The 13232-nt window shown below is 39.1% G+C and overlaps 1 protein-coding gene across 9 annotated transcripts in view; it reads left to right on the forward strand.

Annotated features, from left to right (window-relative positions):
* Positions 1-13232, forward strand: part of NR2C1 (nuclear receptor subfamily 2 group C member 1) — a 58604-nt gene that overhangs the window by 19946 nt on the left and 25426 nt on the right. For 6 of the 9 annotated variants that reach the window (XM_053585577.1, XM_053585579.1, XM_053585582.1 and 3 more), the window contains 4 exons: positions 893-1040; positions 1123-1213; positions 1799-1983; positions 4711-4876. In XM_053585577.1, coding sequence (XP_053441552.1) covers positions 893-1040; positions 1123-1213; positions 1799-1983; positions 4711-4876 — 590 coding nt within the window. The remainder of the gene's footprint in view (positions 1-892; positions 1041-1122; positions 1214-1798; positions 1984-4710; positions 4877-13232) is intronic. The other 3 variants (XM_053585584.1, XM_053585585.1, XM_053585583.1) reach the window with 3 other exon arrangements.

Genomic DNA, 13232 nt, shown 5'->3' on the forward strand with positions numbered 1-13232 from the left:
TTGGTGTATATGGGGCCGGCGCCTTACCGACTGAGCCACAGGCGCCGCCCTTTTTTTTCTTTTTTTTTTAAGAAAATGTACAGGCTGGGTGCAGTGCCTCACGCCTACAATGCTAGCAACTCTAGGAGGCTGAAGCAAGTGGATCACCTGAGCAAGAGCCAGACCCATCTCTATTAAAAGTAGAAAAACTAGCCCGCTACAATGGCATACCCCTGGAGTCCCAGCTACATGGGAGGCTAAGGCAAGAGGATTGCTCAAGCCCAAGAGTTTGAGATTGCTGTGAGTTAACAATACAATGGCACTCTTCCCAGGGCGACAGAGTGAGACTCTGTCTCAAAAAAAAAGAAAAGAAGAAAGAAAGAAAAGGAAATATACATTTAACAACTACATTACAATATTTCCTAAGTATTATGAAATAAAATTTCTATGAAAATTATATATTAACCAGTTGAATTATATCTCATTCTCTCCACTCTTGGTTGAAAAATCTATTTTAGGCCTTTTTATGTCTGTCAGTATTTTCAATTGATTAAATTTTGTTTCATTTTTTTTTTTAAGTTCTCATAGGTTGATGACTCCCACCTTCATTTCTTCCTTCTTAGAAGGAAGCTTTTAAAAAACATAGTTCCTCTACGTATGTGCATATACTACAGGAGCAGGGTAGCAAGGAGAAAAGAGAGTAAAAGATGTGATGTCAGCTGTTTTATTAACCTGAAGCAAGTTCATTGAACTTGCATTTTCTAATTTGCACTGAACTTGCAAATTTCTAATAGTTATTTTCAGAGTTTAGTATGGTAACTATGTCTCTCATTAGCAGTATTGATAGAGTTTACATTTGTAACTGCTTATAAATGTTGTATCATGATATAATAGTTTTAACACATTTTTGTAGCGGTTCAGTGTGAAAGAAAACCCATTGAAGTATCAAGAGAAAAATCTTCCAACTGTGCTGCTTCAACAGAAAAAATCTACATCCGAAAAGACCTTCGTAGTCCATTAGCTGCAACTCCAACTTTTGTAACGGATAGTGAAACTGCAAGGTATAGCAACACAAACATGAAGTGCCTGGTCATTTATTTTTCCTCCCAATGAAACAAAGGCTAAAATATGTACTTATTTCAGGTCAACGGGACTGTTAGATACAGGAATGTTTGTGAATATTCATCCATCTGGAATAAAAACTGAGTCAACTGTGTTGATGACACCAGATAAGGTGTGTGTAGTACAATTCAAAACTTTTTTTTTTTTTTTTTCAGTTTGGCCAGGGCCAGGTTCGAACCTGCCACCCTCGGCATATGGGGCCGGCACCCTGCCCACTGAGCCACAAGTGCTGCCCAAAACTTAATTTTTTTAAAGCTTTTAATATTTCATTTTCTTTATCTCTTTTATCACTTTGGTCAATCAATTTGGTCTTAGATATTGTCCATTACAAGTTGCTTTTTAAGAAAAAAATCATAGACCGGGCGTGGTGGCTCACACCTCTAATCCTAGCACTTGGGAGGCTAAGATGGGTGGATTGCCTGAGCTCACGGATTCGAAACCAGCCTGAGCCACAGCAAGACCTTGTCTCTAAAAATAGCTGGGCATTGTGGTGGGCGCCTGTAGTCCCAGATACTTGGGAGGCTGAGGTAAGAGAATTGCTTGAGCCTAAGAGTTGGAGGTTGCTGTGAGCTGTGACGCCATGGCACACTACCAAGGACAACAAAGGAGACGCTGTCTCAAAAACAAGAAAATTTATATATGTATATATACATACTAATATGAATTTGCAGAATTTTAATATCCTTTTTTTTTAAAGGCTGAACCATGTCAGGGAGATTTAAGTACACTGGCCAGTGTGGTAACATCATTAGCGAATCTTGGAAAAACTAAAGATCTTTCTCAAAATAGTAATGAAATGTCTGTGATTGAAAACTTAAGCAATGGTGATACCTCTTTGGGTGAATTTCACCAAGAAATGCAGACCAATGGTGATGTTTCAAGGTAAGGTCTGTTTTGATCTTAAGAGTCCTTTTGTTTAAATGCCTTTTAGTGTTAAAGTATTTTTATGTTAAATACTATTTAACTTGGCTTGGTTCCTATAACTTAGTGGTTAGGGTGCCAGCCACATACACCTGCACTGGCGGGTTCAAACCTGGCCCAGATCTGCTAAACAACAATGACAACTGTAACAGAAAATTAGCCAGGCGTTGTGACAGCCACCTGTAGTCCCAGCTACTTGGGAGACTGAGGCAAGAGAATTGCTTAAGCTCAAGAGTTTGAGGTTGCTGTGAGCTGTGACATCATGGCACTCCACCCAGGGCAACATAGTGAGACTCAGTCTCAAAAGAAAAAAAAACTATTTAACTGACGTTTCAGGAAACAAGTACAGATTTATTTTTATCCCTTACCCAAAATACTTGGGACAAGAAGTGTTTTCGATTTTGGAATAGTGCATTACCTTATGAGTATTTTGCAGGCCTTTGTGACATTTTGAATATTTTTACACCACGGAGCAAAGAATAAACAAAAATCCAATGAGGAATGCGTGTAGATCTTGGCTTCCTACCAGGCATCATGCAGAACCTGTCGTTGGCACATCTGGCTTGTGCACGTGCCGTTTTTATTACCTTTGTGGATATGCTTGTGTGGGATAATCTAGGTGTACACAAAAGAGAGATACCTCTGCTGAAGGGGCCTGGGAGGGTCTTTTTTCCCTTGGGGGACACTGAATAAACTGTGTTTTGTGCACTTGTGTTTTGACTACAACCTATCACATGAGGTTGTGTGTGAAATTTTTCACTTGTGTCATCATGTTGATGCTCAGAAAGTTTTAAAGGTTGGAGCATTTCAGATTTCAGGATTGGTATGCTCTACCTGTATTTCTATTAAGCTAAGAAAATTTAAGACATAGTAAGTTTTAGTTGAAGACCTGCATTTAGGCTCGGTGCCTGTAGCACAGTGGTTAGGGCGTTGGTCACATACACCAAGGCAGGTGGGTTTGAACCCAGCCCTGGTCCTGCTAAACAACAACAACCGAAACAAAAAAGTAGCTAGGTGTGTGGCCGGCTCCTATAGTCCTAGCTACTTGGGAGGCTGAGGCAAGAGAATCACATAAGCGTTAGAGGTTGCTATGAGCTGTGATGCCATGGAACTCTACCAAGGGCGACATAGCGAAACACTGTCTCAAAAGATAAAAAAAAAACCCTGCATTTAGTATAAAGTGTCCAACAGGGTTACATTATAAATAACAAATATTATGAGATTAGAAATGTATGTAAACTTTTAAGATTTCTTTTTCTTTAAAAATGATAATTTGGGTCTGACATTTCAAATGTTTTAGTTGCCATATTTTATCTTCTGTGTTTATAGAGTGAAACATTTGTTTTTCTAAGCCATCATGTTGATCCTCCTGCTCAACTTCTAGTGATGAAAATAAATACAGAAGATTTGGTTGAATCAACTACAGCTTTAAGTTTTCACTTGAAGAAAATAGCAATAAATATAGAAGATTTAGTTGAATCAACTACAGCTTTAAATTTTCACTTGAGGAAAATAGTATCAGAATTCTGTTTTTCTGTCTATATTAATACTTAGGATATGGGAAGAAAATTTATTTTATTCAAGCTTTTCACGTGAATCTGCTTATCATTTAAAATACTGAATAAGCCAGGCACAGTGGGTTGTGCCTATAGTCCTAGCTACTCAGGAGGCTGAGGCGAGAGGATCACTTGAGTCCAAGTGTTTGAGATTGCTGTGAGCTGTGACGCTACAGCACTCTACCAAGGACAACAAAGTGAGACTCTGTCTCAAAAAAAAAAGCCCTATAATCCTAGTCACTTGAGCAGACGAGGTCAAGAACAGCCTGAGCCAGAGTGAGACCTCATCTTTAAAAATAGCCAGGCGTTGTGGCGGGCACCAGTAGTCCCAGCTCCTCGGGAGGCTGAGACAAGAGAATTATTTGAGGCCAAGAGTTTGAGGTTGCTGTGACTGTGACACCATGGCACTCTACTGAGGGTGACAAAGTGAGACTCTGTCTCAAAAAAAGGAAAGAAAAACAAGATAAAAATAAAATACTGAATTATCTGCATTTAGAGTCATGATCAGTACCTTATTGAACGTGAGATTTAAAGGAATTCTAGACTAAGGCCTATCATTGAAAAATAGGATCTATTTTGAATGATTATTTGCTAACATTGATTATTTATTACTCTAATCTCAAATCCTTACAGGTTAGATTTAGCTATGTAACCACAGTTTTTAAAATATTCTCCAAATTTCTAAGGAAAATTAAGACAATTTTGTATTGAATACACTGCAGTAAAGTTAATGTAAGTTTTCTCTTTCATTCTTTCTAAATAACTTCTATATGTATGTAAGACAAATGGACTGATACCCTGTCATATCAAACATATAACTTCTAAAGACTTGTTTTTATACCAAAATATGAGGACTTTCCTCTTAAATTATAAAAGATTTTTAAAAGAGTCTCTAACTCCCTGATGATACATTATTATGATAATCTAGTATTTCATACTATACATATGAAGTTTAATTTGTTGCTTTTGGAGAGAGTTTTAGATGTCGCTGAAATAGAATGCTCAGTGCTACACCAATGTTTTATTTTCTAAACTCTTTTTAGGCTTAAATCTTAAATCCAGAATTTTATGTGGAATTTTCATTTTATTGTGGAGATTGGCCAAGCTCACAAATTCTGACATCTCCTTGCAGGGCATTTGATACTCTCACAAAAGCATTGAATCCCGGAGAGAGCACAACCTGTCAGAGCTCAGTAGAGGGCATGGAAGGAAGTGTACACCTAATTGCTGGAGATTCGAGCATAAATTGCATCGAAAAAGAGGGGCCACTTCTCAGCGATTCGCATGTAGCTTTCAGGGTATTTCTCTCTATATTTTTTAACTTTAATTGTGTTATCTTTTGATTTTGATCTTCCCTTCAGTAATCAAAGTGTATTTGTGCTTTTAAAGTCAGAAATATCCTTGGTATGATTTTAAAACAGCAGCTAGAATATACACATTTAGCTATATAAGGCAATGGCTTAATAAAAGCATCCTGTTTATAAGTAATTAGTAGGTTTAAGGCTGTAAAAGTTAGCTTTTAGAACTATTTAAATATAGTTTTGTTTTTTTTTTTTAAGTATTGGCATTCATGATGTGTTAAATGCACACTGCTTTTGCTCAATGTCTAGCTACTAGTTGTAGTATTAATCAGTTTCTAAGACCCAGATGTTTTTATTCTTTCCATAACAATGACAATAACTCCCAATTGTTATTTATCTATTTATTACCCTAATCAACTTTCAGAATTTTTATAAGAAACTAATACATTTTAACTTTTGGTTGTTAACCATTTTGGAGAAGGTACATTTATAATTTATTTTGTTACCCAAATACATTTACTTATAATGGAAACAATATATGTATATGTAGAACTGGAAAATTACTTGTTACTAGATTTGTCATTCAAGTAATGTTTTGACCAGAGCTACGTATCTGCTCTCTTTTGAGACCTTACATTAAGACCTTATTATTTTGACACATCCATTTTACTACTCTTTGCAAGATATGTACAGAGTGATTGAGAATATGTAGGAAATTTCACTTAATAATACAGAATACCTGAGAGTGATACTCAAAATTTTACTATAGATTAAAATTCCATGTATTTCTTAAGAAAATATGCATAGTAGGGCGGTGCCTGTGGCTCAGTCGGTAAGGCGCCAGCCCCATATATCGAGGGTGGCGGGTTCAAACCCAGCCCCGGTCAAACTGCAAGCAAAAAAATAGCCGGGCGTTGTGGCGGGCGCCTGTAGTCCCAGCTACTCGGGAGGCTGAGGCAAGAGAATCGCTTAAGCCCAGGAGTTGGAGGTTGCTGTGAGCTGTGTGAGGCCACGGCACTCTACCAAGGGCCATAAAGTGAGACTCTGTCTCTACCAAAAAAAAAAAAAAGAAAATATGCATAGTTAACAAATAGATAGGTTACTGTCTAGAAATTACTACTAGAAATAATGAACACAAAGTAGATGTAACCTTGGCTGAAATGGCATATGATAATATTTGTGTTTATAAAATTTGACTTGAAAAATCAGTGACTTGAATAATTGATGTAATTAGCTATGGTCAATAAAATACATCAGTAAAGGCTCGGCACTCGTAGCACAGTGGTTACAGTGCTAGCCACATACACCAAGGCTAGTGGGTTCAAACCCGGCCCAGGCCAGCTAAAAAACAACAGTGACAACTGCAACCAAAAAATAGCCAGGCATTGTGATGGGTGCCTGTACTCCCAGCTACTTGGGAAGTTGAGGCAAGAGAATCACTTAAGCCCAAGAGTTTGAGATTGCTGTGAGCTGTGATGCCACGGCACTCTACTGAGGGCAATATAGTAACACTCTGTGTCAAAAAAATTAGTAAAACCAATTTTTATGTAAAATTTTACTAAAAGATAATTTACATGGAAAAAATTAGAAATGTTTTATCAATACTGTACAGGCAAACTTTTTATGGGTGCTGTAAGAAAAAGAAATTAGAATAATCAGTATCATCCTTAAGAATTATGGTATGGGCTGTGGACAGGGGTAGAGCAGTACAAAACTTTATTTTTCCCATTGTTCCAAAAGACTTTTTTTTGCTTTTTTAGTTTTATTTTCTACCTTTGGCTTTAAATGGAGGAAGGAGACCCATTATAAGGAAAAAGAACGGAGTACTTGTTAGAAAGTAGAAGTTGTTCACTTTTTATATTGTTGATGTTGGTCCTCAAAATTTTTAATTTCTTGTAATGTTTTGGCAGATGAGTTAAGCAAAGTAGATCTTTTTTTCTTTCTTGGAAATGACTTTTTCTATTCCGTCTTTGATCTCCTGTGTTCTGGTTGTCCTCAGAGTCAGTGCTATAAAGTTTCTTACTTTCCTGAAAAGAACAGCTCATTCTTTCTCTGATTCTTGTTTCCAGTCCTGGGAAGTAATGAGTTTAAACTTTTGAGTGATTTCCCTGTTTAGTTTCTAGAACCTGGTAATTTCATGGTTAGTTCTCTCACTGAGGTTTTCTTTTTTTTTTTTTTTTTTTTTGTAGAGACAGAGTCTCACTTTATGGCCCTCGGTAGAGTGCCATGGCATCACACAGCTCACAGCAACCTCCAACTCCTGGGCTTAAGCGATTCTCTTGCCTCAGCCTCTCAAGTAGCTGGGACTACAGGCGCCCGCCACAACACCCAGCTATTTTTTGGTTGCAGTTCAGCTGGAGCCGAGTTTGAACCTGCCACCCTCGGTATATGGGGCTGGCGCCTTACCAACTGACCCACAGGTGCCGCCCTCACTGAGGTTTTCTATTCATGGGTTTCAAGACCTGACTTCTGTAATCAAATAACTCAATCCTGTCTTAATTGCGAAGCCAAATAGCATTTTGTTCCTCTGTTGTATTTTTATATACACTATAGCTTGCAGCATATTTTCACATACATTCATTTGGGCCTTACCACATTCTGTTTGAAGAGATTATAATTTTTATTTTAATTTTGTGTCTGAAGAAAGAAATCTAGAGATTTTCAGTGTCCTGTTTAAAACAATTTAGTAAGAAGAAACTGTAATAATGATACATGAAGTTTGATTCCAAAAAATCAAGGACAAAAGTAATGAACATTTCTATTAATTTTCAGTTTGGGGTATGATTTCATATACCTTATTTCACTTGATTTTTAAATTTCCTTATATTGTGTACAAGTATTCTTACTTAAGAAATAAGTATATATTGGGCGGCGCCTGTGGCTCAGCAGGTAGGGCGCCGGTCCCATATGCCGGAGGTGGCAGGTTCAAACCCAGCCCCAGCCAAAAAAAAAAAAAAAAAAGAAATAAGTATATATTGGGGCTTTATGGGTAGGGCACCAGCCCCATATATTAGGGTGTCAGGTTTGAACCCAGTTCGGCCAGCTAAAACAGCAATAACAACTGCAATTAAAAAAAAAAAAAAAGCTGGGCATTGTGGTGGGCGCCTGTAGTCCCAGCCACTAGGGGGCTGAGGCAAAAGAATCACTTAACCAAGAGTTGGAGGTTGCTGTGAGCTGTGATGCGACAGCACTCTACTGAGGGCAACAATGTGAGATTCTGTCTCAAAAAAACAAAAGAAAGAAGTATATGCAACAGAAGCAAGGTGAAATTGCAACACTGTTCTTATGTTTAGTCTCAATGTTATCCTACGTTTGCAACTTTAGGCTGGTCATCATGCTCCTCACATTTTGTTCCCCTCCATTTCATAGCAGATTTTTTTTTTTTTTGAGACACAGCCTCAAGCTGTCACCCTGGGTAGAGTGCCATGGCATCATAGCTCACAGCAACCTCCAGCTCCTGGGCTCAAGCAATTCTCTTGCCTCTGCCTCCCAAGTAGCTGGGACTACAGGCGCCCACAACTTGTGGCTATTTTTTTTGGTTGCAGCCATCGTTGTTGTTTGCCAGGCCTGGGCTGAATTCGAACTTGCCAGCTCAGGTGTATGTGGCTGTTGCCCTAGCTGCTTGAGCCACAAGCACCGAGCCTCATAGCAGAATCTTAACCATTTTATTACTTAAATTTCTCCCTTCCTCTTCATTTCTATTGCCATATTTTAGGCCTTTTTTTTAATTTTTTTTTTTTTTGTAGAGACAGAGTCTCACTTTATGGCCCTCGGTAGAGTGCCGTGGCCTCATACAGCTCACAGCAACCTCCAACTCCTGGGCTTAAGCGATTCTCTTGCCTCAGCCTCCCGAGTAGCTGGGACTACAGGCGCCCACCACAACGCCCGGCTATTTATATTTTAGGCCTTTTAAAATTTTCTTGAACTGGGCTCAGCACCTGTGGCTCAAACAGCCAGGATGCCAGCCACATACACCTGCGCTGGCGGGTTCAAATCCAGCCCGAGCCCATCAAACAACAATGATGGCTACAACCAAAAGAAATAGCCGGGCATTGTGGCGGGCGCCTGTAGTCCCAGCTACTTGGGAAGCGGAGGCAAGAGAATCGCTTGAGCCCAGGAGTTAGAGGTTACTGTGAGCTGTGATGCTACAGCACTCTACCCAGAGCGACAGCTTGAGGCACTGTCTCAAAAAAAATTTTTTTCTTGAATTGGCTCAGCACCTGTAGCTCAGCCCGTAGGGCATCAGCCCACATACACTGGAGCTGGAGGGTTCGAATGCAGCCTGGGCAACTACAACTAAAAAATTGCTGGCATTGTGGTAGGCACCCTGTAGTCCCAGCTATTTGGGAGACTGTGGCAAGAGAATTGCTTAGGCCCAAGAGTTTGAGGTTGCTGTGAGCTGTGATGTCACAGTACTCTACTGAAGGCGACATAGTGAGACTGTCTCAAAAGAAAAAATAAAATAAAATTTTCTTGAACTATTATAGTAACAGCTTTGTTTCCTGGCTCTCTTCTCTGTCATGTCCTGTGCACAGGTACTAGTGTAATACATGTTAAAAATCAATCTCATTACGTCACTCTGCTACTTAGAATCCTTCAAGAGCTTGTTCCCCTTGCCTATGTGAGATGAAGTTTAGTCTCCATGACTTGACATTTTAGATCTTCCACATTCTGACTCACTTGCCCAGTGTTTCCCACACATGTCGTTTCCTTTCTTAGCCACTTGCTGTAGTTCATCGTTTTCTTCTTCCACAGAGACACTAGCACTTAGCTGTGAACTCTTAGTCAGTGGTTATTGAATGTGTATACAATGTTCATGGTCATAGAGGTAATTAGTGAAAAGTTGGAAGTCAGATGATTTTTTTTAATCTATATCAGGGGCTGGGCATGGTGGCTCATGCCTGTAGTCCTAGCACTCTGGGAGGCCGAGTGGATTGCTTGAGCTCAGGAGTTGAGACCAGCCTGAGCAAGAGCAAGACCTTGTGTCTAAAAAATGTCTGGGCATCATGGCATTCATTCACCTGCTTGGGAGACTGAAGCAAGAGTTGAACCCAAGACATTGAGGTTACTGTAAGCTGTGAAGCCAGGGCACTCTACAAAGGGTGACAAAGTAAAATTCTGTCCCCCCTAAAAAATAAGAAAAAGGCTATATCATGCAGGTTATTATCAGAATTTCAGTACAGAAACTATTATAGAAAGATAAAGCCAAGTAATAACTTTTGAAATAGGTTGGTCAGGTTTAGTTGTTGTCAACACTCTTTAAAAATTCAGCTCAAGATATTAAATTTGAAAAATATGTATAATTCGGTTTATTACCCTAATTATCCACAGGCATTTAGGGGAAGTTTTAACATCTTTGTAGTAGAAACTCACCTTCTCTATATAGAGGAAGAAATCTTTGTCTTTTGAATTTAAAAGCCTTGTTGAATGGATTATTGTTGCTTTAGCTTTCTGATTCATAATGCTTCAGGTCTATTAAGTATATAAAACAGATAAATTGTGAAATATTTTCTTCATTTATAAATGCAACATTGTCTAGTATTTTAAGTAATGAGTTCCTTTAGTGTACATGGCAAACTTTCATTTTATGATTAAATCAGCAGAAAGTTTTCAGTTACCACTTACCTGACGAAGAGGGTCCAGCCACCGGACCTGTCAGCCAATATGCAGAGATGGGAGATAGGTCTACTAAATTTTGTCAGAAGGTGGGGATTCTGGAGAACAGTGAGATTAGGCTCTCCAAGACTGTCCTGATCTTCCATTGCCAACATTATAGTTTTACCATTTAAGTTCAAAATGAAGAACACATTAACCCTTAAACAATAATTGGCAGAACCCATGACTCATAAACAATTAACAACATTCTAATTTAAAAGTTAATCTCTTAAATCAATCCAGGTAAACTACTCAAGATAGGCGTCTTTAGGGTGGGAGCTAAATTTACAAAACAGTAAGAATGGGAGACAGACTGAAGGGCAGGCAGGACCTAAACCAGATCAGCTGTGTCAAGTATGCCCTACCCTCAGAGACTGCTTTTTATTCTCTATGTGCTTTCAACACCATTGTTGTGTAAATCAAGCCATTATATCCAATTTTTACATATTACAGGTATTTTATTTAATAAAAGTCAATTTTAAACTATTTAGCAAAGAATATTTTTGTTTTGTTCCTTACCCCTTGCCTTAGAACTATTTGACAGTTTCCCTAATTTTTGACAATTAAGTACAAAAATAGAAAAATTAGCCAGGTGTGGCAGTGCATGCCTATAATCCCAGCTACTTGGGAACCTGGGCAGGAGGATCACTGATGCCCAGGAGTTTAAGGTTACGGTGAACTATGATGGTGCCACCATACTTAATTTTTGACAATTTCCCTAATTTTTCAGGCTTTTTTTCCCTATCCACCTTGGGCAGTTCTGAAAAATTCCCAAGTTTTTTTTGCAGTTTTTGACCTGGGCTGGTTTTGAACCCACCACCTCCAGTATATGGGGCTGGCGCCCTACCCCTTGAGCCATAAGCACTGCCCAGTTCCCAAGTTTTTTAAACATATATATATTATATATATATTTAATTCATATGTAGAGTTATATCCTACTAATTTTGTTATGTTTAATAATTTGCCTACAATTCTCTTGGAAATTGTCTTAAATGATTCTATTTTAATTTACTTTTTTAATTTCCTTAAAAATTCTTTTTTTGTTTTTTTGGCCGGGGCTGGGTTTGAACCCGCCACCTACGGCATATGGGACCGGCGCCCTACTCCTTGAGCCACAGGCACTGCCCTCCTTAAAAATTCTTTTTTTTTTTTTTTTTTTTTTTTTTTTTTTGTAGAGACAGAGTCTCACTTTATGGCCCTCGGTAGAGTGCCGTGGCCTCACACAGCTCACAGCAACCTCCAACTCCTGGGCTTCAGCGATTCTCTTGCCTCAGCCTCCCAAGTAGCTGGGACTACAGGCGCCTGCCACAACGCCCGGCTATTTTTTGGTTGCAGTTAAGCCAGGGCCGGGTTTGAACCCGCCACCCTCGGTATATGGGGCCGGCGCCTTACCGACTGAGCCACAGGCGCCGCCCCTTAAAAATTCTTAAACATTTTGTGTGTGTGAACTTTTTTTTTTTTTTTAATTAAATCATAGGTGTGTACATTAATGCAGTCATGGGGTACAATGTGCTGGTTTTATATACAATTTGAAATATTTTCATCAAACTGGTTAACATTGCCTTCATGGCATTTTCTTAGTTATTGTGTTAAGACATTTATATTCTACACTTAGTAAATTTCACTTGTACCCGTAGGTGTCCCGTAGGTGTGGTCCCACCAATTACCTTCCCTCCACCCAATTCTCAATACATTTAAAATTTTTTTCATCTCATGGATTTTTTTTTTTTTTTTTTTTGTAGAGACAGAGTCTCGCTGTACCGCCCTCGGGTAGAGTGCCGTGGCGTCACATGGCTCACAACAACCTGTAACTCTTGGGCTTATGCGATTCTCTTGCCTCAGCCTCCCGAGCAGCTGGGACCACAGGCGTCCGCCACAACGCCCGGCTATTTTTTTGTTGCAGTTTGGCCGGGGCTGGGTTTGAACCCGCCACCCGGCATATGGGGCCGGCGCTCTACTCACTGAGCCACAGGCGCTGCCCCATCTCATGGATTTTTAACTATTAATTGCCTTGTTTTATTACTTGGCACCATTTATAAATAAATGATCTGTGGCTAATATTGAACAGAGGGAGGTTCTTTTTTTTACATGTTAATTTAATATTTCTTGAAGTTTTCTATCATTTTGATGAAAATCTTTTGATCTGCTTGACATAGACACCTTTTAGAATTTGATGAAAGCTATGCATATGTGATACATTTCCCAGAAAAATAGATACGGGTACATTCACCTATCCTACCCCACCCCAGAGGTAGCCACTGTTAACTGTGTTGTATATTTCCTTCTGTCCTTTTTTTGTACATGTAGATATAGGTGTACATATACACTATACATTTTAGTTACCAAGCTGAATCATCTGTGTATTATTTTGCCATTTTTTTTCCACTGAGAAATCTGAGATGTTTTTCTATGCCGTTCCATCTCATTTAGCTTATTTTAATTCTTACATGGTGTTCTATAACATAGATTATTCTTTTCCCTGGAGGTGAAAATTTGAATGGTTGCAAGGTTTTAATTTCACTATTAGAAATATAGCTACAGACTCGGTACCCGTAGCTCAGTTGTTAGGGTGTGCTGGCCACATACACCGGGGCAGGCAGGTTCAAACCTGGCCCAGATAAGAGGATTGCCTGAGCCCAAGAGTTTGAGGTTGCTGTGAGCTATGATGCTATGGCACTCTACTAAGGGCAACCTAGTA

Source organism: Nycticebus coucang, chromosome 3 (assembly GCF_027406575.1).
Source record: "Nycticebus coucang isolate mNycCou1 chromosome 3, mNycCou1.pri, whole genome shotgun sequence".
NCBI lineage: Eukaryota > Metazoa > Chordata > Mammalia > Primates > Lorisidae > Nycticebus > Nycticebus coucang.